Here is a 24,161-nt window from a genome sequence, read left to right on the forward strand (position 1 = left end):
AACGGTCTAAGATCACCATTATCATATCTAAACAGCCCTACTGGCTTGCAAAACACCGCGTAGTTTTTAACTGCAACACATGTCAAACTAGAGTAATGCTCTCTTTCAATATGCTCTAATCTTTGACGAGTTGACTGGTGAGTCATTTTAGCTCCTGCTCTGAGCTGCAGAGTTGTGGGTTCTACAAGCAGTGACCTCTAAGAAGGCAGGCCAGCGGAGAGGAGTTCTAACGTCAGAGACTGGAATACTCTGCTCTTCACCTCTGGCTTTCTTTCAGCGTCTTGACTGGTTTGAGAGATAACTGCTCCCCCCCCCCCCCCGCAGCTGCTCTCCTGCTAAACTGCTTCTTTACCTCTCTGAATGGGGGAGGAACTGGCCTCCTTTTAATCCCTCTTTCTGTGTTTTTTTTTCCTCCTTTGCTTATTTGAATTTTAATGAGCTTTTCACCTTTTTAAGCAGATGGATTAGGCTGGATTCCTCCATGGAAGTCGGGGTGAGTCTCTCTGTCACGTTTTTCACAAATTGTTTCAACTAGCCGAGTCCTTGAGTGGGTTTAGGGCGTTGAGTGGGTAATGTCCCTGTCTCTCCCCTCTTTCTCCTCACTCTCTCACTCTGTTGTCCTCTCCCTTTAATAATGAAATGAGCAACTCTCTCTCTCTCTCTCTCTCTCTCTCTCTCTCGCTCTCTCTCTCTCCCTCCCTCTCTCTCCCTCCCTCTCTCTCTCTGTTGCTGGAGAGGATGGGGTAAGTCTAAACAGGATGCCTCACAAAAGCTAAAAAGGTAATTTATGTATGTGTGTGTGCAGTTACACATTTGGTTAAAAAAAAAAAAAGTAATTTGTATTTAGGGTGATAAAGAAGCTGGACTATTTGTTTAAAGGGCGGGTGTTTATCGTGCCTACCTGCCGTTGTGTTCTCCTGCTTGGGGCAAATTCCTTTGATGGGCGTCCTCTCTCGCCTCCCACCTCTTCCCACCTCCTCCTCCTCTTCCTCTGGGGTCACCTGGATGCCAATCTCCACCGGCTCCACCACCTTCCTCAGCTCCCCCCGCTGCGCGTGGTGATGAAGGCTCTGCAGAGTTGGACTCCCTCCTCCTCCTCCTCCTCCTCCCCGGCCGCTCCTCTTGTCGTAGCAGCCATTGGCCAGCAGCGGCGTTTGGCACTGCTTCTTCTTGTGCTCAATGAAGAGGAGGATGTCCCCCAGCGGGTAGGTCATCTGGCACTGGCCGCAGGTCAGCAAGTCGTGGTCGGTGTGGAGGCCGGGCGGCAGGGCATGGGCCAGACTAGGGTCCAACGGGTGGGGAGGTAGGCCGAGTGGGTGAGAGGGCAGGCGGAGCGGGTGGAGGGATAGAGAGTCGGAGAGCAGGCTGCCATCTGGGAGCTCAATCTCCGCTGTCCAATAAGAAAAACAGAAGAGACATATCACATGACTGGCAAACTGGACTGGTGTTTGATTCTCACATTGTTTAGTAGGATTTTTGGAAATGCTAGAGCAAAAAAAGAAGCAGGTTTGAATTCCTTAGATGGATGAGTGGGATATGACACTGATATGGGCCCTTGAGCAACACAGGGAAAGAGCTGCTTTTTCTGATAATTTCACCTGGAATATTATATGACATCCCAAAGATAAATGTGAAGCAGGATCCACCACTCTAATGCGTGTGTGTGTGCAAGTGGCGTGCGTACCAGTAGCTTCTTTCTAAAGGCTTCAGCATGATTGAAATTGCTTCTCTGGTTGTCTGTAGACGTCCAACAATTTTTAATACTTTTGTAACTTTCATTTTAATTAAAAGGCAGTGTATTATTTTTTGAGGGACAAAAGAAGAAGAATTCAATAGTAAGTGAAGAGAAATGATCCTTTATCTGTTTCAGTGGTTCCCTAACATTTGATCTTTGAACAGAGCTGTGTCTGCGTGGAACCCTTCATTATAGGTCTATTCATCTTCCTTGGGAACCACTAATGTGTTCTGGGAATATTGTTATATTGAGTGTCAGACGTCCATGCTAAATCTTTAGCATAAACTACTGTATGCTGGGTTATATAGAGACCATGCTATGCAATGAAAGGGGTTTGGTTTAATGTGGGCACCGAGGTGTTGAATCTCAAGTTTGTCTTCAAAAAGCAGACTTTTCACTTCCTGCTGTAGAAGATAATCTACATCGTTCATCGTGACCACATTCACTGTCTTCTCTAAAATGAACACTAACTTCTGCCAATATAGGAGCAAATGACGACGACAGTACTTGGCAATTAGCCAATCAAATTGCAGTGGGGCTACAGACAATCTGCCCCATTTAGCATCAATTGTGTCCTATCCGGTTTCACTGCCAGGCTTTGGGCATGCGTATTGTTGTTTGCATGCACTCAGGGCACTTGACATTGTGGGTGATGGGCTATCCCTACAAAGCTGCCTCCCAAGCCGAGCACAGTTAAAACACCGTTTTAAAATGAGTATATCCACTGATCCTGAATTGTATAATAATGATATATGGCAGCAGCAGCGGGACAATTTTCTTGCCATGTAATAATATTGATTTCTAAGTTACTCATTACCACTAAAACCATATTTTTTCTGCTACCTGCTATCATCCGTTGGGATTTTCCCCACTAAACCAAAATCCTCCAACGCCTCTGCAAATATATCATGCATGTCATTGGTTCCTGACCTTTTTGGGTTGTGACCACTTGGAATGAAGCACACATAACAGGTTAGAGCTTTACTTTGGATCTGACAAGTTCAACCAAAGAGTACATTATCCAATTTAAAAATAACATGTTAGGGAGGTAGAGAAAATACACAAAAATGTATAAAGATAATCATAATAAAAAAAACACAGTATCAAAAATGTATAGATATTTTCTTTCTTATCCCTTTAATCATCTTCTGACCCCTCAGGTTCATCGTGGCACCTGATGTGTGCTTTCAAACCCTTGTTTGGTAATTACAGTCGTATGTAATAAAGTCCAGGTTATTAACTATGATTATAAAGTTATAGTAGCAATATAGAACATAAGTACAATATTTACTGCTCGATGTACCACAATTCAAATATTTTTAAAAAGGAGACATAAAAATTACAGACTACATATATATAGTTAACCAAGCTACACCACCAAGTGTGTGTGTGTGTGTGTGTGTGTGTGTGTGTGTGTGTGTGTAAGTGAGTGTGTGTAAGTGAGTGTGTGTGTGTGTGTGTGTGTGTGTGTGTGTGTGTGTGTGTGTGTGTGAGAGAAAGAGAGATGCCCAACATGTATCAACATGCCACAACCTGAGGGACATATACACACACATACACACACACACAGAAAGACACGAGTTTGTGGAGATGCAATTGTAATACTGTACATATATCATTATAATACAACAATTGCAATGTTATGTTAATGTTGCGGAAATATACATTGTAATATTATTATGCACTTTATATTTTGATGCTTTGGCAACACGATTTTTGATGAAACTTTCAGGCCAATAGAGCCACATTGATTGATTGATTGATTGATTGATTGATTGGTTGATTGATTGATTGATTGATTGATTGATTGGTTGGTTGAATGAGAGGCTCTGAGAGAAATGGAGGCTCTTCTATTGGTTAAAGCTTTCTTTGCTAAAAAAAATTGTTTTTGTTTTATTTTGCGACGGCTACAGGAAGCATGTGTGTGCGTGAGCAGGTGTGCGATGCCTGAGATCTGTCAGCCCACATCCCCACACACCGACTATCATGTTTGTATGTGCATGTGTACATCATTGGTACACACGTATGTGTGTGTGTGTGTGTGTGTGTGTGTGTGTGTGTGTGTGTGCGTGTGTGTGTGTGTGTGTGCGTGTGTGTGTGTGTGTGTGCGTGTGTGTGTGTGTGTGTGTGTGTGTGTGTGTGTGTGGCCTGCAGGCTGCAGCCATCTGTCCGCTATTGAAATGAACAGCCATATACAGCAGAGTGTATTTCTCTAATAAACATTAGAGAATAAAACCAGTGAGCTGACCTGGAACAAACACACTCCACAGTTACGCTGACCCCTGCTAACTTGCACTATAATGTGATTTTTTTTTTTTAAATAGACAGCCCAACCTCAAATGACTTCCTGTGTGTGTGAAGACACCCTGATCAACTAACATGGTCTGATTCTTTTTAAACCACAGAAGTATTGTTAAATTTAAACTCAAATGCAGGTATGTATGTATTAATGTTTGTAGATATATTGTAAATATAGGTATTTATGTTCACAGCCAGAGCCAGTTTCAGGAGATATTCAGAGACTGCGTCAAAAAGCTAAATGTGCATTTTGGTTGTGGTTTCTTCGCCCATAATTACTGCACACCGATGAGGGCGACAGTGTTTATGGTGTGTATGCAAATGACAGACGCAAAGGAAAACGCGTCACTTCGCCTGATTTACCTAATAAGGCTCGAGTGAGTCAGGCAAGAGCGCTAATAGGATTTCAGTTAACCGAGTCGGAAGACGAACAAAGAAATCAAAGGAAATGGGACGTCTAAAAATGAACCGCTCAAAAATAACACACGCCATCTACAGTATCTGCAGTAACAGTAGGGCAACAGGTATTCAAGGAGCTAAACTAACTATGGTGTTTGGCTCGTGTCAAGGCCGAAACGCCGCTGCTTTGAGTTCCTGTCGTCAAGGAGAAGTTTTCTCCGAGCAGGCAACCGTCTCCGGGGGTTCGGCTCCCTCTATTCACCGCCTATCACTGTGAATGTGCTGTTAATCCATCTACCTCCTTCAAGCTCTCCACACAACCCTCACAATATTCAAAGACACAAATGAGATAGCATATTAGCTGCAAGCTGCTTCTTAAATATTTGTTTTCCCCTCCCTTCAACAGATTGTTTTAATGACCCGTATACGTGTTTTACTAGCATCATATCTTTTCCTATTTTGACTGATGAAAGCCTGCAATCTTCTCCCAGAACAAGAACGGTTCTGCCAGTTAAGAATAAAAAGACCTGATGGAAACTATAAAAACTAGAATTTACTGGTTTGTTTTTTTACTGTTTCCTCAACCACACACAGCTACACATGCAAGGGCTGGAATCAAGATGAAATGCTTGTGGCTGAGATTGCACAGCGCACTCACGCACACAGATCAGAGTAGTCGCACACTCTCGGCATGGACACACACTTCACTGATTAGTCGCCCACTAAGCAATAGCCACGCCTCCACATTTCTCCACACCCAAATATGGTTACTCCATATGCACACACACACACACACACACACACACACACACACACACACAGCTCATCTGTCTAAACACCTTTGATCTGAAGGTTCGTTTTTTTGGGAAACATTACTTTTTAGAACTTGAATGCTGTACCACAGTTATTCCCCAGTTTCCAATTGGCCGCTGAAATCATCCAAATGCTTCAAACAAAAGCAGATTCCAGAGTTGATCATTGGTAGAAGTAATACTGCACACACTACTGCAGAGTGTGTACTCACACACAGTTAGACAATGTACCAGATGCATCCTGCATGATGGTGATATTAGGAGTTAGGGCTGGGCAATATATATATGGTCATTCTATCCACGGTACTGATTTGAAAATGATATACTGAGTAGTGTTTTTGGAGCATTATTGACTTGTTGAGAATTCAAAGTCATTCATTAATCTTGTTAATTTTTGGAGCCATTAGTCAGTATGTAGCAGTGTTGCCTTTTTTAATAGCGAAGTGTAACTGCACAACTTTTACTGAAATGTGTTACCTTCTGGTGAATATAAGTACCTGGTCTGGGAGAATGGCGTTGGCATGCTAACCCTGTAATCGCAACATCCCCACTTCATTGTTGCACGTCGTCTCCTCGCTTTAACCTTATTTCCTGTCACCTCTCTACTGCCAACTATCAAAGTAAAGGAAATGTCACTACTACTACTACTACAGTAGCATTTATTCTACTAGAATAGAACATTTTGGTGATCTAGTAATTAAAAAATGTAATGCAGTAATGTTTGAGAATAAATGTTCCACCGTTATGACTCACAGCCTATTTTCGGATTTGACCTGATTTCAAAGGAAAACCTGTTTACCGCTCTGGTCCGTCAGGATTACCGTGTCAAGCCAACCAGACGTGGATCTGATCAGAGGCAAATATGCAAATCATTCTAAACGTTTGTTTCGGTGTAATTACGGTTAGGGTTACTCATGGACTCACATTTGACAATACAGAGAGTTCAGACTGGAGAAGGGAGGAATCTGTGCGTGAGCACAGAGCCACCCGCCTGAGAGGTGCTGTGTTAGGAATAAAGCGCTCCTCAGAATCGCAGCGCAAACGGCTCCAAACAGCAGAGCAACTGTGTAGTGCTTCACCCCCAATATAACAAACCTAGTATGAAATGACATTTTTCTATAGTATAACATATTTTATGATTTGGCTCAGTAATAAACCATTTACAAATGAATAACAGTACGTGATAGATTCATTTATCTACAGGTCTTTTGCAGAGTTAATGTGCTTTCATTGCTGTTCAGAACAAAAGGTATTTTCAAAGCAGTTTACAAAATGTCATTAAACAAACAAAAGAGTTGATATCTTCAGCAAAATTGACATAATTATTTGATTAGGAAACAAATACTCTAAACAGCAATAAAGCTAAATACACACACACAAACTGAAAAAACATTTAGTCCAATCAATTACAATAGGTAGAATCCCACTATGTCAATACACTCTGGTGTGTTCACACACAAACACACTCTCGTGCTGAATACTATAGATGTTAGTCAGCCACTGTTGTGAATTTACAGTACATGGTGTAAATAAAAAGTGTGAGTGCAGCGACAGTAAGGTACAGTGTGCAGGTGTTGACAGTTAAGAGGTGAATGTGGTCTTTCAGCGCTGATGTCATCTGATTAACACACACGCACACACACACACACGTTTGCACTCAGCTACTCCTCTCATTGGCAGAGCCAGCGCTGCTCTGACAGCCTGAGAGCTCCCCCTAGCAGGAAGAGAGAGAGAGAGACATAGACACAGAGAGTGTGTGTGTGTGTGTGTGTGTGTGTGTGTGTGTGTGTGTGTGTGTGTGTGTGTGTGTGTGTGTGTGTGTGTGTGTGCGTGCGTGCGTGCGTTCATGCGTGTGTGTGTGTGTGTGCTTGCGGGTGTGGGGAGGGGGGGAGATGGTTGGCGTTGAATGGTGAGCGTCGACAGACAGACAGCTCACCAAGCCTCAGCTGAGCAAACCAGCACTCTGGAATGCAGGCTATGCAGGGTGTGCATGTGTACGTGTGTGCGTGTGTGCGGATGTGTGTGTGTGTGCTGTGGTATCAGTAGTGGGAGAGTGTGTACAGCTTGCTGATGAACAAAATGAGTTAAGGTATGCTCTTTGGGAACTGGAAACCCTCGTCAGGTGCACACTCATTTACAAACACACACGCTCTAAAAAGTCACACTTTTTATGTTGCATGTACAAAAATTGATTTGTTTTGTTCTTCTCAAAACCAGAAATAACAACAACGGGCATCTAAAGGACCATGTCATCCAAATGACCATAAAACAAACATATTTTCTCACTTACCTACCGTGGTGAATAAAATTGTATTTGTGGTGCCCATGGCATTAAAAAAAATACATTTAATATTTCAGTAACAATGTGTCTTTCTAGAAACCATGTGCTGGTTATTCTGTATAATACACACACGTGTCAATTGTTTTTATTGGGACTATTCCTGAAGTTGCCACGAAAGCTGTCGACAACAAGACAATATGTTTTGTTCATTTCAGTGAACCGACCCTCTGAAGGCAATGCAGTCTCTACAACTATAGAGGACATTTATTAAAAATAATGTATGAAATGACTATTAGGCATATCATTATGTATTCATTACAATCAGCTGCAACACTTAATAAGACTCGTTTATGAAGAAGTTAGGAGTTACTAGGTTCTCTCTCTCTCTCGCTCTGTCTCAATGACAAAGACTTAGCCCCAGCAGGGTGCACGGCTATTTGACAAGCCAAAGGGAAACATGCATCTCAAGTGGGCGATTGCAATTACACGCAGCTCTCTCTCTCCTCATGTGTGTGTGCAAATGTCTGTGTGTGTGTGTGTGTGTGTGTGTGTGTGTGTGTGTGTGTGTGTGTGTGTGTCTGTGTGTGTGTGTGCGTGTTTGCGGCTACAATGGGAGCTCTCGTCCTGTTTGCGTCTCTTCACACTAAATCAGCCTCTCGGAGGAAAGCTGGGGTTATTTGCAGTGAATGAGAAGCAGACGGCACGTCTGCACCTTCGGGTGTAAACTGTCTCGATGTGGCGATGCCAAAACCCACACCAAATCTGCCTGGGCAACAACAATATATAGATCTCCACAGATTCACCTCTCGTTTCTTAATCTGTTCACACCACAAAGATGAACATAAAGAGAAGACGGTGAATAAGAGAATCATTTTAAGCTTTGAGGCAACAGGGAAGTGTGCAAAATGGGGCTTCAATATCCCGTATATTTTATGTTGCACGACAACTGAGGCCTTGCCAAAGTGCATTTAAAAATCAGCGATTTAACCTACAAGAAATCTGTCTCACCATTTTTAAACAATTCGTATTGCTACCATAAGACAAACAAGGTGGAGGAACTCTTCCTCCTCCGTCCTTCCTTCTTGGAGAGCCTTTAATTAATACACAATGTCATATTTTGGACTGTGATGCATCATTTTGTGAAATCCAAATAAAAAAAGTGTTCCGATTAAAACACAGGTCGGATTTTATGACCTGACAGCTTGAGAGGAATTATGAGGATTTTTGTGAGGGGATTTGCATCTGTGTGTGTGGGTTGATGTCCATGCGAGCCTACATACACACACACTGTATGCATTGTGTGTGCGCGTGTGTCTGTATAGGTGTGTGTGTGCATGTACTCAAGCATACTAAATTGGCGAGCATCTCTTACACATAAATTATGGAATGTAAAGAACCGTGCTGCAGCCTGAATGGTGATAAATCAGACACACAGACAGGTCAGACCTGCTCTGTGGACACAACTACTGCATTTTACACTTCACACACACCCATGAGCACACACACACACACACAGTGAGCTGAAAACAGCTTGCAATACAAACAGGAAGCTGATTTAGCCTCCATCTTCGCGCTCTCTCGTCTCTCCACATCTCGTGAACCTGTTACCTGTCTGTCCAATCGTCTGTTTATCTGTTCTAATATGAAGTGGGCTCTTTGCAGCGTGCACAATGTGACCCATTTCTCAAGGTAGCCGAGTACACGCTGCGGTTCTGCCTCACACAAGTCGTAGCTATGTTAAGCAATCACATCTGCACTTGTCAGGAGATGATCTGGCATGTAAGCCACACGCATTGTCTTTAGGTTGTGTGCCTCTGTGTAACGAGCGAGGGAGTTAGTGCAGCGCCATGAAGCCAGGCCTCACAGCAGCGGAGTGAACCACACAGCCAGGCCCAAGACCTATAGGTGAGGACGCTCAGTGTGCTGAGTCTCTCCTGTAAATATGGGTGTTACATTATACGCACTGTGCCACAGAAGTGCACACTGATCCACTGTCGTGAAAGTGATCTGATCCGGCAGGCTTCACACGAGACAAGTCAAGAGAGAGTAGCAATGTTCACCAAAGTTAACCTGATGTTGAGCAGCATTTAAAAAGTGCTCACTCAACATTTCCTCCTCTGTGATTTAGACTCATTACTGCACATCTTGTAAATCAATGACTTTGTCTCACTAAGCGTCCCTTACTGCTGTTTACTTTCACTTTAACTTCTTTTAGCAATTAAAAGAGTCCTGCATGAAGGTCTGCTGCTCCTGTCAGGACACAGCAGCCACATCTGCAGCTGAAAAACTGATCTGAGGCCAGAACAAATATTTCACAGCTGAGAAGTTTTGCTGCACAAATGCCAGCGCCAAAAGATGGAATGTTTGCGTTAAATAAGGAGGACGAGCGATGCGTTTCCTCTTTGAATCATTTGCGTAATTTAGGTTTGACACATGACATAAAAAAAAGTTAGTTCTCTCATTCTAAAATATCTAATTTCTTTTCTGACACCCTTTCATTTCCAACAATAAACGCCTTTAATGTCATATTAATACTCCTTAATTACTTATAATAACTACTTCAGTTAAACGTATTTTGCCCGTAAATGCCGTCACTTACTGCACTCTGCATAGCAGTGCTTGTGGGCAAACCCTGGAATGTTTCGCTGTCAAGGCGTGCAGGGTATTAAATAATCCAAACCGAGCATTAATATTACAAAGTGGAAGCTTTGCAGCCACGCAGCGTGAAAAAAACATCGAACGGGACCAACTAATTCCAGTGAATACAGAGACTGTGGCACGAGGCAGTAATGTGTCCATCAAAGATTCAATGACCTGCAGAGATAGAGAATCAACTCGACGTGTTGAACCTGAGGCTCTCCGTGGCTTCGTTAAAGTGCGAGGAGAATATCATCGGTTTGATTTATTACATTTCATCATTTTCCTGTACGGCAGCATGGCACAATAATTAAGTTTAGTGGTTGGCTGTTATGTTCAAATAAATTATTGGCCGTTTTCTGGAAGCGAAAGATGAAAATAATTTGTTAGAATTAAACACTCGAAAACATAACTGACTTATCTGTGTGTGTTCATCTAATATGGACATATCTAAACGGAGCTGGTGTTTAATATGCTCATCGGGGGGACGGGGACGATATCTGCTTATGAAAGTGCGTAAAAAAGTATTTTATTTCTGATTTAAATTTATGGAGATGGAATTATATTTTTGTTCCCGGTTGAAAATGAAAAGTTATTTTCTCCTTGATGACAGCGCTGATTATAATTCAATAGAAACTAAAGGCGGAATGATAAAGAAGTCATCTCTCTTTTAACTTAGGACGGGTCTCCGACTCTCCGGTCCTTTCACGGGAGAAATCCAACACGCAACCACAGACTTTTCCTCCCTTTCTGCTCGATGTGTAAATGTGATCTAATAATAGCAGGCTATTTATAGACACTAATAATCTGTTAAGTAAATTAGGGCCTTTATCTAATTTCGCCAGTAAACCATGAGAGGACAGAACTGGCCTCCAGGACGCACTTTGACAAACTTTCTGCTCCAAGTCAGAAAATGTTATTTTTTACGCAGCAGGGTAAAAAAAAATCCACTCAACTTCTCAGAATGACAGCGGAGAGGAGAAAGGAGACCCTGACTCTGTGCTGCGGACATGTGAATTTTTGTAAGGATACTTACGTGTTATTTCTCTCTGGGACAGGTGCTGCGGGTTCCCCTGCTTGCGTCGGGACATCGCCCTGGCATTTACACTAGCATTGCCCGGAGAGCGGCGCTGGAAGGGTCGACTCTCCTCCTCCTGCTGCTCGTGTATACCGGCCACAAACTGGCCCCAAAAACCGTCTGCTCGCTGGCCACTCCAAACTGACCACTCTGCACTGGCCCCAAATGTGGCCCTTTGAATTGACCCCTGCGCGATGGATCTCCCTCCAGCGAGCAGCGGCTCCTCCGCTCTGCGGTGACCGGCCGTGGCGCAGCGCTGGTCGGCCGGGTGGTCGGTCGGAGTTCAGTGCCAAAGTGGTGGCGCGCCTTCCTTCTGGTGGTGAGGGAGGGGGTAGTCCGGCTCTACCTTCCGACGCGTTCACACCATCTGTCAGAAAAGAGCGGAAAAAGGACGGAGTGTGTTGGAGTGGAGTGGAGGAGAGACGCGGCAAGACGCGGGAGGTCGGCGGTCACCTCCTGATGGACAGTCACTATCTGTGTCCACTCTCCGGCCACCCTGGACACAGCGCGTCCCTGTCCGGAGAAAGCAGGTGAAATGACGCAAATTCACGTCTAAAAGTGTGTAAAATAGGAATCCAATTTCCTTCTCGGTACTTCTCTGGGTGTCGCTAAGTGGTGGGCACTTCTTCTGCTGCACTGGCAGCGCCAGCCAGGCGGGCGGGTTAGACTTTAACTCTTTAAGTCAAAGCCCAGTGCTGGTTTGAGGACAGACTGCCACCCTCTTTTCTCTTTGTGCTAGCTGCAGTGTCCCGCATCCCCGGGCTGTGTGCGGCTCTGTGCGGCTCTGTGCGGCTCTCTGGCTTCTACAATGGGAGAAAACTCAAGTTCAAGTGCGGACGTGACGTTCAGTCTGTGGTGAGAAGGGAGAGTGGAGACTGAAGAGCACTGGGGGCGACTAGTGGTGGCTTTCACACACACACGAACACACACACACACACACACACACACACACACACATTGCTCTCACACCCTCGCACACACTCGGGCGAGTGGCGCGCACGGCAGCAGTGGTCAGAGCCGCTCAAGTCATCTCCTCCGGTGTCCCATCACTATTAGAATGGCATTTATTTCTGTTAAACTGTGACCTGAGGGGCTTCCGTACCTCATCTACAGGATGCTGGACACTTTGCACGAGCCTGCATTCACATTTTTAAATGCGCGCAGGCTTGAAGTGTGCAATTATGCGCCGATCATTACACACTTTCCCCTTTTGCTGGATAGCGTTCATAAAATTATCTGATTATTAAATATTGTTTAAACTCAACATTTAATTAACATTTGACCCTTTTAAACCACTTAGTTCCATGTGCGTGCACACACCTTTACCACAATAAAGGCCCGTCGTATAATACAATCTTTAATAATTAATTTACTCATGTTGTTATTGAAATGCCTGAAACATAAATATTCATACATTATTTTATTATTTTGATTGACCAACTGATCAGATCCACATTTTTTAACAAGTTTACTATAGCCAACTGTAGGGATGTATGCTGATCATTCATATAGCTGGCGGTGTTATCATACCACATATTCTCACTGATGCGTCGTGGTGGCCTAGATATGCGCACCAATTTATGGATCACATACACACATTCCACCCATATTCCTTCATATCCAAATCATTGAACATTAAGGAGCTTGCAGTTTATGAACAGACACGGTTTGTTTTATCTTATTTATTAGAAAGTGGTATCAATATCAGAAAAGAATAAACAATTTAGGTGTTGTGTTTTTAATAGGTCAGCTTTGTGACCTTATGGTGACCTCAGGGAGAGTGGAAGATGATACAAATGAATTAGGATGAACAGTGATCACTATTAGAAAGATTTGTCATCGAGAGGGTTTCAAAATTAAATGAGAATTAAAACAGAGCACAAGAGAAAACTCTGCTATCAACACCATCAACCGTAGGTGCTGAAGCTATAGTCTACTGGTTGGCACAGTGTGTGTGTGTGTGTGTGTGTGTGTGTGTGTGTGTGTGTGTGTGTGTGTGTGCGCGCATGCCTTTACAGTAAGCGTGCATGTGTTAGTTGGTGGATGCATGCTGATGATGGATAACAGGTTTGGTGGCAGAAAGCAGCGTCTCTGCATGCTGGCTGCCTCTGCAGCTGCACACACTGAAGAGAGGCAGATACAGAGATGTTCCTCCTCACACGTCCCTTTGGGAGGGGAGGAGAGTCGAAAGCAAAAGTAAAATTTGGTGTTTTAGAGTGTGTGTGTATGTACGTGTGCAGACAGAAAGTGGGTGAGAGTGAATGTCTAAGTTGCATTTGCTGAACAGTGGCATCTCTATGATGAAACTCTACCTAGCTCAGATTTAGATTAGAGGAACATCAGAGTTTTTTTAAAGCAGAGGTGTGAACTAGTGGCCAGTCAGCCTTGACTAGAAACTGCTGCCAGCCCCTTCATCCCTACAGCGCAGCATCTGAGCTGGATTAGCTGCTATCACATTCCAAAAACACTCCTTGTTTTTTTTTTTTCCTTCTTCATCTGCATGTCTGCGTCTCAACTTTGTCGCTCCATCTCTATCCACAACCCCATGGCTTACAGAAGAAAGGGGGGGGGGGGGGGGGGGGGGTACAGGCCTCAGGGTTTTTTTTTTTTTTATCCCACTCTACCTCGCATCTAGACAAGCCTCTAGTTTGTTCCTGGGCCAGGTGTTGTCAGAGCGGCAGATCATCCGCAGAGAACGCTTTTCCCCATCCCTCATTCGCCCGGCTTTGTGTTTGGACTTCTCGCTGCTTTTCCTGCATCGCCTCGAGTATTGCCCGCTTCTCTCCTCCGTCCTTCTTCTTCTCTCTTTCTTTCTATATATCTTCACGGGGGCTCATCTCCCAATAAGCCAAAAGCCTCTCCTTATTTCAGCAGTATACTGTAGGAGGACATAAATAGATTTCCCATGCTCATTTACAAGAAAAAGGAGAGGATGGCAGGTTCGTCCAAATGTCTTTGTCGCACGCACAACAGAACACCCACTTTCATTTGGGAGCGATACATGCAGCACTTTGTCACAATAACAGCCGACAGAGAGCATTATGTTGAAATGTAAATCATTGTCATTTTTAAGGCACAACTCAGTGCCAGTGTTTGTTTGTTTTTTCATGAAGATATGGGATTAAAGCTGCTTTTGAGCGGCTTGGTGGACGGACGACGGGAGAGAAGAAGAAGCTGTCTTCATTGTCGCTCATATTCAATCCACACACACATTCAGGATTGCCTCGACACACTCATGTTCAGGATCGCACTGTTTCTGGTTGGATTCCTGCTTATGTTACAACTTGTAAATCATTTCTTATTGCAGCTTTACTGTTTTTAAGATGTTATGTTGCCTTTTTGGACCGTTTTCATATCATCGCAGGCTCTTAAATCCTCACTGTCATGAGTGCATTCTGTGCCAAGTGACACTCCAGGCCAACATCACTACCCGGATGTGCTCCTTGTCCTTGCAACCTGATTGGCTCATTAGTCAGATGGGCGACAGGTGCATCATTCCCACTTTCTTATTGGACATTTTTTTCGAAGGCGATTTCTCACTTAAAGGCCATCAGTGTGAGTTATGGCGGATGGCTCCCGGCATCCTGCTTTTGCCCTTCCTTCATTTGCATATATATATGCGGCTGTTTGTTTTTATGTTAATGCTAAATAAGCCTTTTTTTCTCCCCCCTCCTATCTCACATCGCCTCGGTTGGGCGGTTAAGTTTTAATTAGAGGGACGTGGAGGTGTCCTTTAGAGTTTTAAGATCACTTTCCCAACAACTGTTCACCACTAAACTGCTAATATTGATGTTTATGTGTTCAGATGCATTCTGGGAGATAAAGCCGGGTGTGGGGAGGAACAAATCAGCACATTGAGTTCTCTACATTAAAGAAAAGCTATGATGGGAAAGCTACATTTAGTCTATTTTTACACATAGCGAAGGCCTGGCTGTCAGCTAGTAACTAGTATTCTGGGGAGAGATGCATCTGATGAATGCCCTTTTAATCGAGCTGCTTTTATCTGTAAAATTTAGCAAATCCCATGTGCTGATGAAGTATGTAAAATGCAGTTGGTATCTCCTGAAAATGAAGCAAGTATTTGTTTTTTTGTCAAATCATGAAGAAAATTAGCTGAGGTAAAAAGGTTAAGTAATAGCACCTCGGGGTCCATTTAGTTTCTCTTTCATGGCTTTTGATCATATCAAATGATGTTCATCAGCAGGTGGAGTGTTAAAGCTTTTCTTATCAAAGCTCATTTTTGACCTTGAAAACAGGATTTAGCAGCAAATGAAGATCATGTGATCGGGCGGAAAGCTCCAGAATGGACCTTATGGTAAACGAAGAAGATTTCTGCCCCACGTCAAAGTATGTTTCAAACAGAATCACATGTGAAATGTATTTAAACTTTAAAACACTGCAGTGTTTAGCTGCTGTTTTAAGATGCATCCAAGTTAAAGAAAGCGTTACCAGGTCCTGTGTATCAATGAGCAGCTGACAAGTCCTCTTTAACAGCAACCATCAAGTCTTAATGTCAGCATAAGCCATTAAAAGGGTGATTTTCTTTTTTTATCCCGTCATCAGTAATGAAAACCAGATTAGAAAGGCAGGTGTTGATGTGATGAGCTCTGCGCTCGCTCCCAGTTGAGTATGATGACCCTCTGTACTCAGACCTGCAATGCAACACCACCCTCTATTGGTTAGCCACTGCCACATGCAAAGAACAAGCCCCTCACTTTCACCGGGAGTGAGCTCGAGTGTGAGTGTGCGTGTGTGTGTGTGTGTGTGTGTGTGCCTCTTTTCATTATGTGTGTGTGTGTGTGTGTATGCAGAGTATTGGATTAGCAGACTTTTCTATTCTGGGTGTCCGAGCCTGTTTGAAAGTGTTACAGAGGATTGATCACTCCCAGTGTCTGCTCTGCTGTGTGTTATCTGCACACACTGTTGCATGCTGAAAAGCCTACAGGGTGATTTCAGCACTTTACAGATCTGGTATATGCTTCTCTTTGGGGCTTGCAATGGTTTATTATAAATGGTATTCAGTGAGGCTCATTATTACAGGTTCTAAATGAAGTGTTAAGTGAATAAAGCGCTGCTGTGATAGTCTCTGCATGGGTTGAAGAGCGAGCGTTTGAGGGCTAGCGGAGAAATGCAGAAGCCCTTAAGCACAATTATGGATATCAAAGTTGAAATTATTCCTTTTAAAGGGGAAATGCTAATCATAGATTTATTTAGAGCAAGTTAGCAGTAGCACTGAGCTCTCATTACCAACACACACACTCTCACACACAAACATGTGTGCACTCTCACTTCAGGACCTTTTACTCTCTCACACTCTCTTTTCTCCTTCCTCCTCTCTTTTCAAAGAGATTTATTTTCAGAATAATTAATTCCACCGCAATTAGAGCAGTGGTTAATATATATGTTGGTCATTATTCAGGGCCTAATAAGGCAGAGAGTGGAAACAAGAAAAGAGGATGCGTTCTCAACTCAATGTGTAACGTCCTAATTAGCTTTGCCTTCAATTAGAGGCTGTAGATGAGCAGACCAGCCCTGTAATACCTCCATGCTAGTTCTTATGTTCTGAGAGAAACCAGGAGCCACACTCACAAAATGGTTTTAGCCTATAAGGCTGTAAAAAAGTGTTTTGAGACTTAAATTGTGAGGAAAAAAAGATCAGTGAAACAGGTCATGAGTTTGTTCTCAAGACATCAAATCTAAAAACATTTGTATAAGCAAAGGAAGCAAACTTGAATTTTGAATATTGTACAATCTTTATAAGCCAAACCAGTCTGCAACGTGATCTCACAGAAATATGTGAAATGACCACGACCTCTTAACATTACATTACGTGTTCAATTTAACACATTACACAATTGAGGTTTAAGCAACCAAACCACTTGGCTATAGGGTTAGGAAAGAAAAGACTATGAGTGGGGTTGTTACATAACTTCTTACATAGCGTGTCATTTAATATAAGTCAACATGGACTTTTCATACAGGACACAAACACCAGCCTCCTGGGTGAAAGTCCCTAATTCGACTATTCTATTCACCCTGACATCCTCCGTATGCAGACTAACACGTATGTCTGTTGAAGCTGGGCATTCGTAATTTGAATACCGCCTTATAAGCTGTTAAGAGGTCGTGGTCATTTCACATATGTTTGAGAGATCAGGCTGTATCTTTGCAGTGAAAAAGTGAGTCATAGAATATATCTACACTTAAAACAGTTGAGACTTCTTATTTTCATTTTCCATTACTAGACTACATACAAAACAAATTCAGTGGAAATTTGATAAAAAGCAAACAGAACATTATGTTTGGGAAGTTAAAACAGAAGGAAGAGTAAAGACTAACAGCAATACAGGTCAAAGACACTGTAGACAACTACAAACTCATGTCTGATTATAGAGCCTGAAAACACTATTTACCAAATAAGGCTCAAGGTCTAAACGTATCGGTAACACTGCTCTAATCAATACAAAGTTAGCAACTAGCTAGCAGCTAAAGAGACAGAGACCAAACCAGAGCTAATAGGAGGGTGAGTATTGGACTTACATTCATCAGAAAGACGGATGCCTCCAAGTGAACGCTAATGTTGCTCTGCGTCTGCCAGCTGTGTATATTTGCAACGGTTTGCTGGCACATTAGCCAAAGCAACTTTATAAGGGTGTAATATATCAGTATGGCTTTTTTTCAGGATTAATTAATGCTTAAAAAGCCACCTCAAGTCATTTTCATTTGACTCACATCATAAACCTAACAAACCAAGTTTAACACATTGCGATTTGAGATTTAGTTGTCAACAGTAAAACAAAGCGGCAGAAACACAACAAAAAGAGAAAAGAAGCTAATTGTCCAGGTGAGATGTTAAAAAGCTGTCAAGGCTTATAGGAGGAGTCGCACCTCAGTAAACATCTTGAGCATTAAGTACAAAAGTCTTATAATCAACAAACAGTAAACAAACAATGCAAACATGCAATCAAAAAGCTAAAATGTAAGTGTGTGTGTGTGTGTGTGTGTGTGTGTGTGTGTGTGTGTGTGTGTGTGTGTCCTTATTTCTAATAGAGAATTTACAGCGCCCAGTGCAAAACATAGGGAGGTCTCGTATTGTAGTTATGTACATCACAATTTGGCTGGAAAAATACGTTCCATGGCATCGCAAGCAAAGTAGGCTGATACAAAATGTTATGAATGAAGGTATAAGTTTGATATATATTATATATATATATATTTATAAATTGATAGGATATTGAGCTGATTCAAGAGAGGGGCTAAGAGTTCAGCCCTGCCGCTAAATGTGGCAGTTCTGCAAAACCTTTTTTGTATAACATAAAGCTAACGGAGGTGAGAGGGATGGCTCCACAAATGATATTGCAGTATATGAGGTAAGGATAAATCAAGCTACAATAAAGAGTTAAGAAACACTTTTGATTCACCAAACTTAACCAAGGATGCCACTAAATTTAGATATTTTATGACTCTTCCAGCTGAGAGAATCATCAGTTAGGACTCCAAGGAAACTAGTCGATGAGACTTGATTATTGGGTTATTTCCAATAAAGAGACAGGAGTTTGATTTACAGTATTTGTTGTCTTTTGATATAAACATGATAAAATTCGATTTTTTTGACATTGAGAGATAATTTGTTTGTAGGAACCATTTGAGAATTCTTCCTAAATCAGAGTAAGCATTGGCCATAAGTACAGAGAAATTAGTATGCGATAGAAATAAATTGGTATCGGCAAAAAGTATTGGTATCAAGGAGGATGATGCTGCAGCCAGGTCAGTGATATAACAAAATATATACCCTAATACAACAATTATAAAGCAACTCCAGAAGCTAAAAACATACTGTACATTGGTATGTTTCTGACATTAATAACAGCAGGAATGTGAAGATTGAATTGGAAGCTACATCAGACACATAGAAGTCCACCCCTTCAAAACACACAGCTGGAACACTGAGGAGCCCTGTGATAGGCAGCGCTGTGTTGCTGCAGGCTAAACCAGATCTGAAGTAGGTTGTCCACCTGGACCAGTTTATGAGCCCGAGGACGACCGGCCACCGGCCACCAGACCAAACACAATTGTTGTGTCAAAGAAAAATGGCAGCCAAGTATAACTAAATCAGGTTAGCTTGGCAGCCGGACAGCAGGCCTACTTCCATCAGAGTCCCTGGAGGAATGGGGAGAGTGAGCAAACAAACGAGTGAGGGAATGCACGGCCCAGAACACACACACAAACACACATGCAAACGTTGGCATCTGAAAGAGGAACCCAGCGCTGCCAAGCTCTGTATTCCCCACAATTAGCTCCTTCCTCAGACGTTCATCCTAAACCCAGAGGTGGTGAGCCAAGTCCACGCTTTTGTTTTAAAGAAGCTCTCATGTTCTTTTTCTGTTCCATTGCTGACATGACTTTTGGCTGTCTCACCCCACACTTTCTCCTTTTGAGGAAAAAAAACAAACATTAACACACTGACTGTTCAGGGCCACATCACACAAACAAGTCTCCTCCCATTTTCTGAGAGAGGAGGCTTAATGAGGTTGATTGATGAAAGATGATAGCAGGATATGATTTTGGCTGTCAAAGTGTTATTGCAGGCTATGAACAGGCACAAACTCAATATGTAAACTCATACGAGCTTGTTGTTTTGAGTCAGTAGATCATGTTGGAGCAAAAAAGAAGCACAATCTCACAAAGTTGACAGATTTTCAGGAGATAACTGAAATGAAATACCCTTTAGAATCTGTTTAGGTGAGGAAAGCAGCACAGTTTAAACCCTTGCACCTGCACTGCAAGATTTTGGGTTCAATTTTGTAAAATAATGCATAACATGATGGCATTAATTTGTCAGTAATTGAGCAAAGCACGTAGTTTAACACTCACCAGTGAGATGAAGTCAAGGTGAGGCACACAGCCATGAATAAGAGCTGAAGTAATCAATGCTGAAAAAAGGATATGTCAAAATGTTGGAAAACACACTCTCACACACACACACACACACACACACACACACACACACAGACATTCACTGGTTCAGCTGTTATCAGGCTGAACCGCGACTGACTCCTGAGCCAAGCCCATCCATCAATTCTCCCGCTCTTTCTCTCTCTCTCTCTCCCCCTTTTCTCTCCCTCTCAATTTTCAATGCAACTTGCTTTAGTGGCATTAGTGTAACAAAAACAAGATTGCCAGAGTGTCAAGTAATAATGACATAAAAAAGAAAAAGGTACAATTCATAAAATCAAGAAAGCTTCCTCTCTCGCTGTCTCTCTCTCAGTGCATACTGGGAGTGAGCGTTGGGAGTGCATGTCGGAGGATTTGATCATTTTCTTTCACTTGGACAAACCGACATGCCGGCATGCGAGTAGGTTGTTCAGTAGGTGAAACTGTTGGCTATGATAGAGTGAAATCTGTTGTAATGTTTCTGTTTAGTGAAGAAAACGTGAATCAGCTCCAGGAAAACTGAGTAGTGATCAAAATGATTCCCCTCAGCTGTCTCCTCACCTCAAACATGCCATGACTTTTGGAGGACAAGTGTCATGATCTTAAAAATGAGAGCAGAGGAGCTTAATCTAGTCTTTAATAGGAACTATATTTACAACATTCACAACATTAATATAGATGCAAGCAGCGGAAACGGCTTATAGTGATCATGGTTAAAGGGATCAACCATATACATGGATCAAAAGCTTATGGCAAGCCAACTATGGAGCGTTACTGAAGAAGATAAAGTCCTCTCATCACTAAGTGATACATTGAAATTATCCAAATTAATGTTTGGCCCAGACTGCTTTTTCTATTCCAATATTTGCTGATAACATTTAAAGGTCTTGATAAATTGACTCGTGGCAAAATACACTTTTTAACTACCAAAGCAAAAAGCGGGCCTTAATTTGCCCAACATCAAAAGCATGGAAGTATAGCAGCAAATAATAGGGAAATTCGGTAGGTGAGTAGAGAGCAAATTTCATGCCCCAGTATTTCTCTAATGAATGGATTAAATTAACAATGAACACTTGGTTAGTTATAAGAAAACAACTAACCCTTTTTAATTATATATCCAGAGCATTCAAAATAGCAGCTATTCTAGAATTCCTATAGAATAGACAGCGGCTTCAGAAAATGGGCCGATAAAGGGCAAACTATTGTGGATGAGTGAAACTTTGAAATCATATGAACATCTTGATAAATCATTTGGCTTGTCAATGGATGTCTTTAGATTTCTGGAAACGTGACACTATGTACAGACACGTGCAGACTGGGAGCAGATATTTAAACTACTATCTAGAAGATCTTTATGATGACGATGGAGGGAGATATAAAAAGGAACCTGATAGCCCACTTCTACAAAAGGCTTCAAGAGAGCACTAGGGAAACAAAACAGAAATAGTATTAGAAATGAATATTAGTATCACTGATGAAATGGGAAGTGGGGAAAAAACGTGCCCTGATGGTCACAAGCTAACAATCAGCCCTACCTGGAGAGAGTTTGAATGACAAACTACAATGAGAATATTTAAGACTCCTCTTATGTTAGCGAGATACAGCAACACTTCAGAAGCTGTAGAGAATGTGGGAGGACTGGCGACCATAACCAAATTGTATCAATATTGGAGACACATTGAGGAGGAGATCTGCTTCCTGAGCCAGCCGTCTAGTGACACACCACAGCCTAGAGACACCAACAACCAATCACATTTTGTTGTTGAAGATGATTACAGTGTTAGGGAGAAAGCCACCGGTCCAGCAAAGGAGGGAAAGGTTGAAAGCATATATTTGATGGGAGGTATAACAGCCAAAATCCAATTAAAGGACTGATGTTGGAAATAATAGTTACCAAGACTGATTAAAGAAACAACTTCTCCATAATCTCAGTAGAGGGATCAGGATAAAGTGGTGCCTATGTCTGCGATGTCTTGTGATGTTTTGTGATCTCTGTATCATGTCTGTATGTTCACTTCTATATGACAGCATATGGAAATAAAGGTTAAGTGTAAAAAAAAGCTTCAGAATCATTGCTATACAAATGCTGTTTAAATATTTTGCTTATAGTAATCAAGTAGTGTGCTTACAGTGTTCATTTGGGGTCTTTTCCTACAGCTTACAAACAAGGAGAAAGAAACAAAAGAAACTAGGAGAAAGAGCTGCGAGTGATGGAAAGAGAAAACAAATGTGCACGGGGGAAGCACCTGTGGTTGAAGCCGCCAATGAAAAAGCGGAATCCACCTTTGAAACAGCTGTAGGCTTTTTAAACAGTCAATAAAACTCAGTAAATAGCAAAGCTGTCTGTTTGAGTACTTAAAAGTCAAGTAACAAATATACAAATGTCAATTAAATGGTAATCTCCAGATGAATTAATAACCATCTGCTAGTGATCAATTCAACCCGGACAGACGTGATCACAGTTTTACGTTGCACCTGCTATGTAAAGATACAGTACCTGAGTAAAGAAGGAAGTCACACTTCCTCTGTGTGTGTTGTAATCCCAGATGTTCTGTGCTTTATTTTGGTAGCCGTGCCGTGCATGGTGTGCATGCGAGTCCCTCCCTTTGAAACTGTTGGCCCTCCTCGTTTATTTCTCCTCCATCCCTCAGAGTTCATGTCCTACTGGTAGCTAATCGCCGCCGCTCTGCAGCAGGCTTTTGCGGGAATGCAGACTCGTATGGCGGTTACTGCCCATAACGCTGTCATAAGGTCGCCCCGATGAGTGAGAGCTATCCTCCATTAACACTGTTGTTAGCGTTGTTAGCGCTATTAGCACTATTAGAGCAGCCAGCACTACTAGCCACCGCCATTTCAGGCTCAGCCTCTGCGTTTGAGGCTGAAAATGTCCGCTCGACAGAGGAAGTAGATATTGGGATTGTCACCGCCCAACATGTCACGCTAGCCCACTGACCAATCAAGCTGCACGTTAATGCTGACGCACTTGTAGGCCAGCTAGAAGCTCTGACACGTCAAAGAACACGCCCAACATGTCAAACTAAAAATCTGATTGGTGGAAGACTATGACAATCAACAATATCGTCCCCATTTACTTAAAGTGCAAAGGGATTCACTTGTAATTCTGAAGGCCTCGGGCAGATTTTTTTACTTAGAGACACAGAGGTGAAATCTGATTGGATAAAAGCTCTACTTAAAAGAAGTTGCGCTGGAAGCAGAGCAACCGAGGAAGACAGTAGCTGTGCAATGAGAAAATAAGATAATAATAATAAAACATATTTACAATACATGTAGTGTATTTATGAATAATAATTTAATTATTAAATAGCTATAACTTTGTGATTCTGTCTAGGCCAGCAGAGAAGGCCTTGCTGGCCCTGACGGCCCACCACTGTTAGAATCATACACATAGAGATGAGATTACACAGAACTCAGATGTGGAAACTAGGAGAAAGCCAACAAGAACATGATCACTTGGAAAGTCTGCTGAGTCAGCAGGGTACGCAGAAAGATCTGGCTTAAAGCAACACATTGGACAAAAAACAACAACAATAGTTAGTGTTTGATATTGAAGAGGCACATGGTGATGGATGATGGTGTTCAAAATGATCAATCAAAAGAAAAAGTACAGAATTAAGCCTCAATATTTAAAAGAAGGGAAAAAATGGTATCAGAGGAAAATACAACAAAGGGGAGTGAGAGTGAACTGACTGGAAACAGATGTAGATGTAGAAAGCGGTTATTCATTCACCAGAGCTTTCTCATCCACAAAGACTAGACAATGCAGCTCTAGATAGAAACCATCAGGAACCACATGTGACGCTGAGTCCTCTTCATCCAACCCAGCATCAAAACACCTGGACTCACTCCAAAGGAAACCCATTCTCTTTGGCCTTCTAGGCAAGAGGTTCATTCTGTTAAAAGTTGTTCAATACATCCAGTTGGATTAGTTGTCCTCCGTACTTATATTCTGTTGTTTACGTTTGACTT

The 24,161-nt window shown here is 42.3% G+C and overlaps 1 protein-coding gene across 2 annotated transcripts in view; it reads right to left on the reverse strand.

Moving 5' to 3' along the window:
* The window catches only part of bcl11ba (BCL11 transcription factor B a), a 40,876-nt gene extending 29,541 nt beyond the window's left edge, over positions 1 to 11,335 (reverse strand). The window contains exons 1-3 of one of the 2 annotated variants that reach the window (XM_076108504.1): positions 11,199 to 11,335; positions 7,886 to 7,909; positions 898 to 1,324 (exon numbers count right to left, since the gene is read on the reverse strand). In XM_076108504.1, coding sequence (XP_075964619.1) covers positions 898 to 1,324; positions 7,886 to 7,909; positions 11,199 to 11,253 — 506 coding nt within the window. In that variant the 5' untranslated portion in view covers positions 11,254 to 11,335. Of the gene's footprint in view, positions 1 to 897; positions 1,391 to 7,885; positions 7,910 to 11,198 lie in introns of both variants that reach the window. The other variant, XM_076108503.1, reaches the window with a different exon arrangement.
* Between the last annotated feature and the right edge of the window lie 12,826 nt (positions 11,336 to 24,161).

This window comes from Anarhichas minor, unplaced genomic scaffold, assembly GCF_050575085.1.
Source record: "Anarhichas minor isolate MPS153535 unplaced genomic scaffold, ASM5057508v1 ptg000040l, whole genome shotgun sequence".
Classification (NCBI taxonomy): Eukaryota; Metazoa; Chordata; class Actinopteri; order Perciformes; family Anarhichadidae; genus Anarhichas; species Anarhichas minor.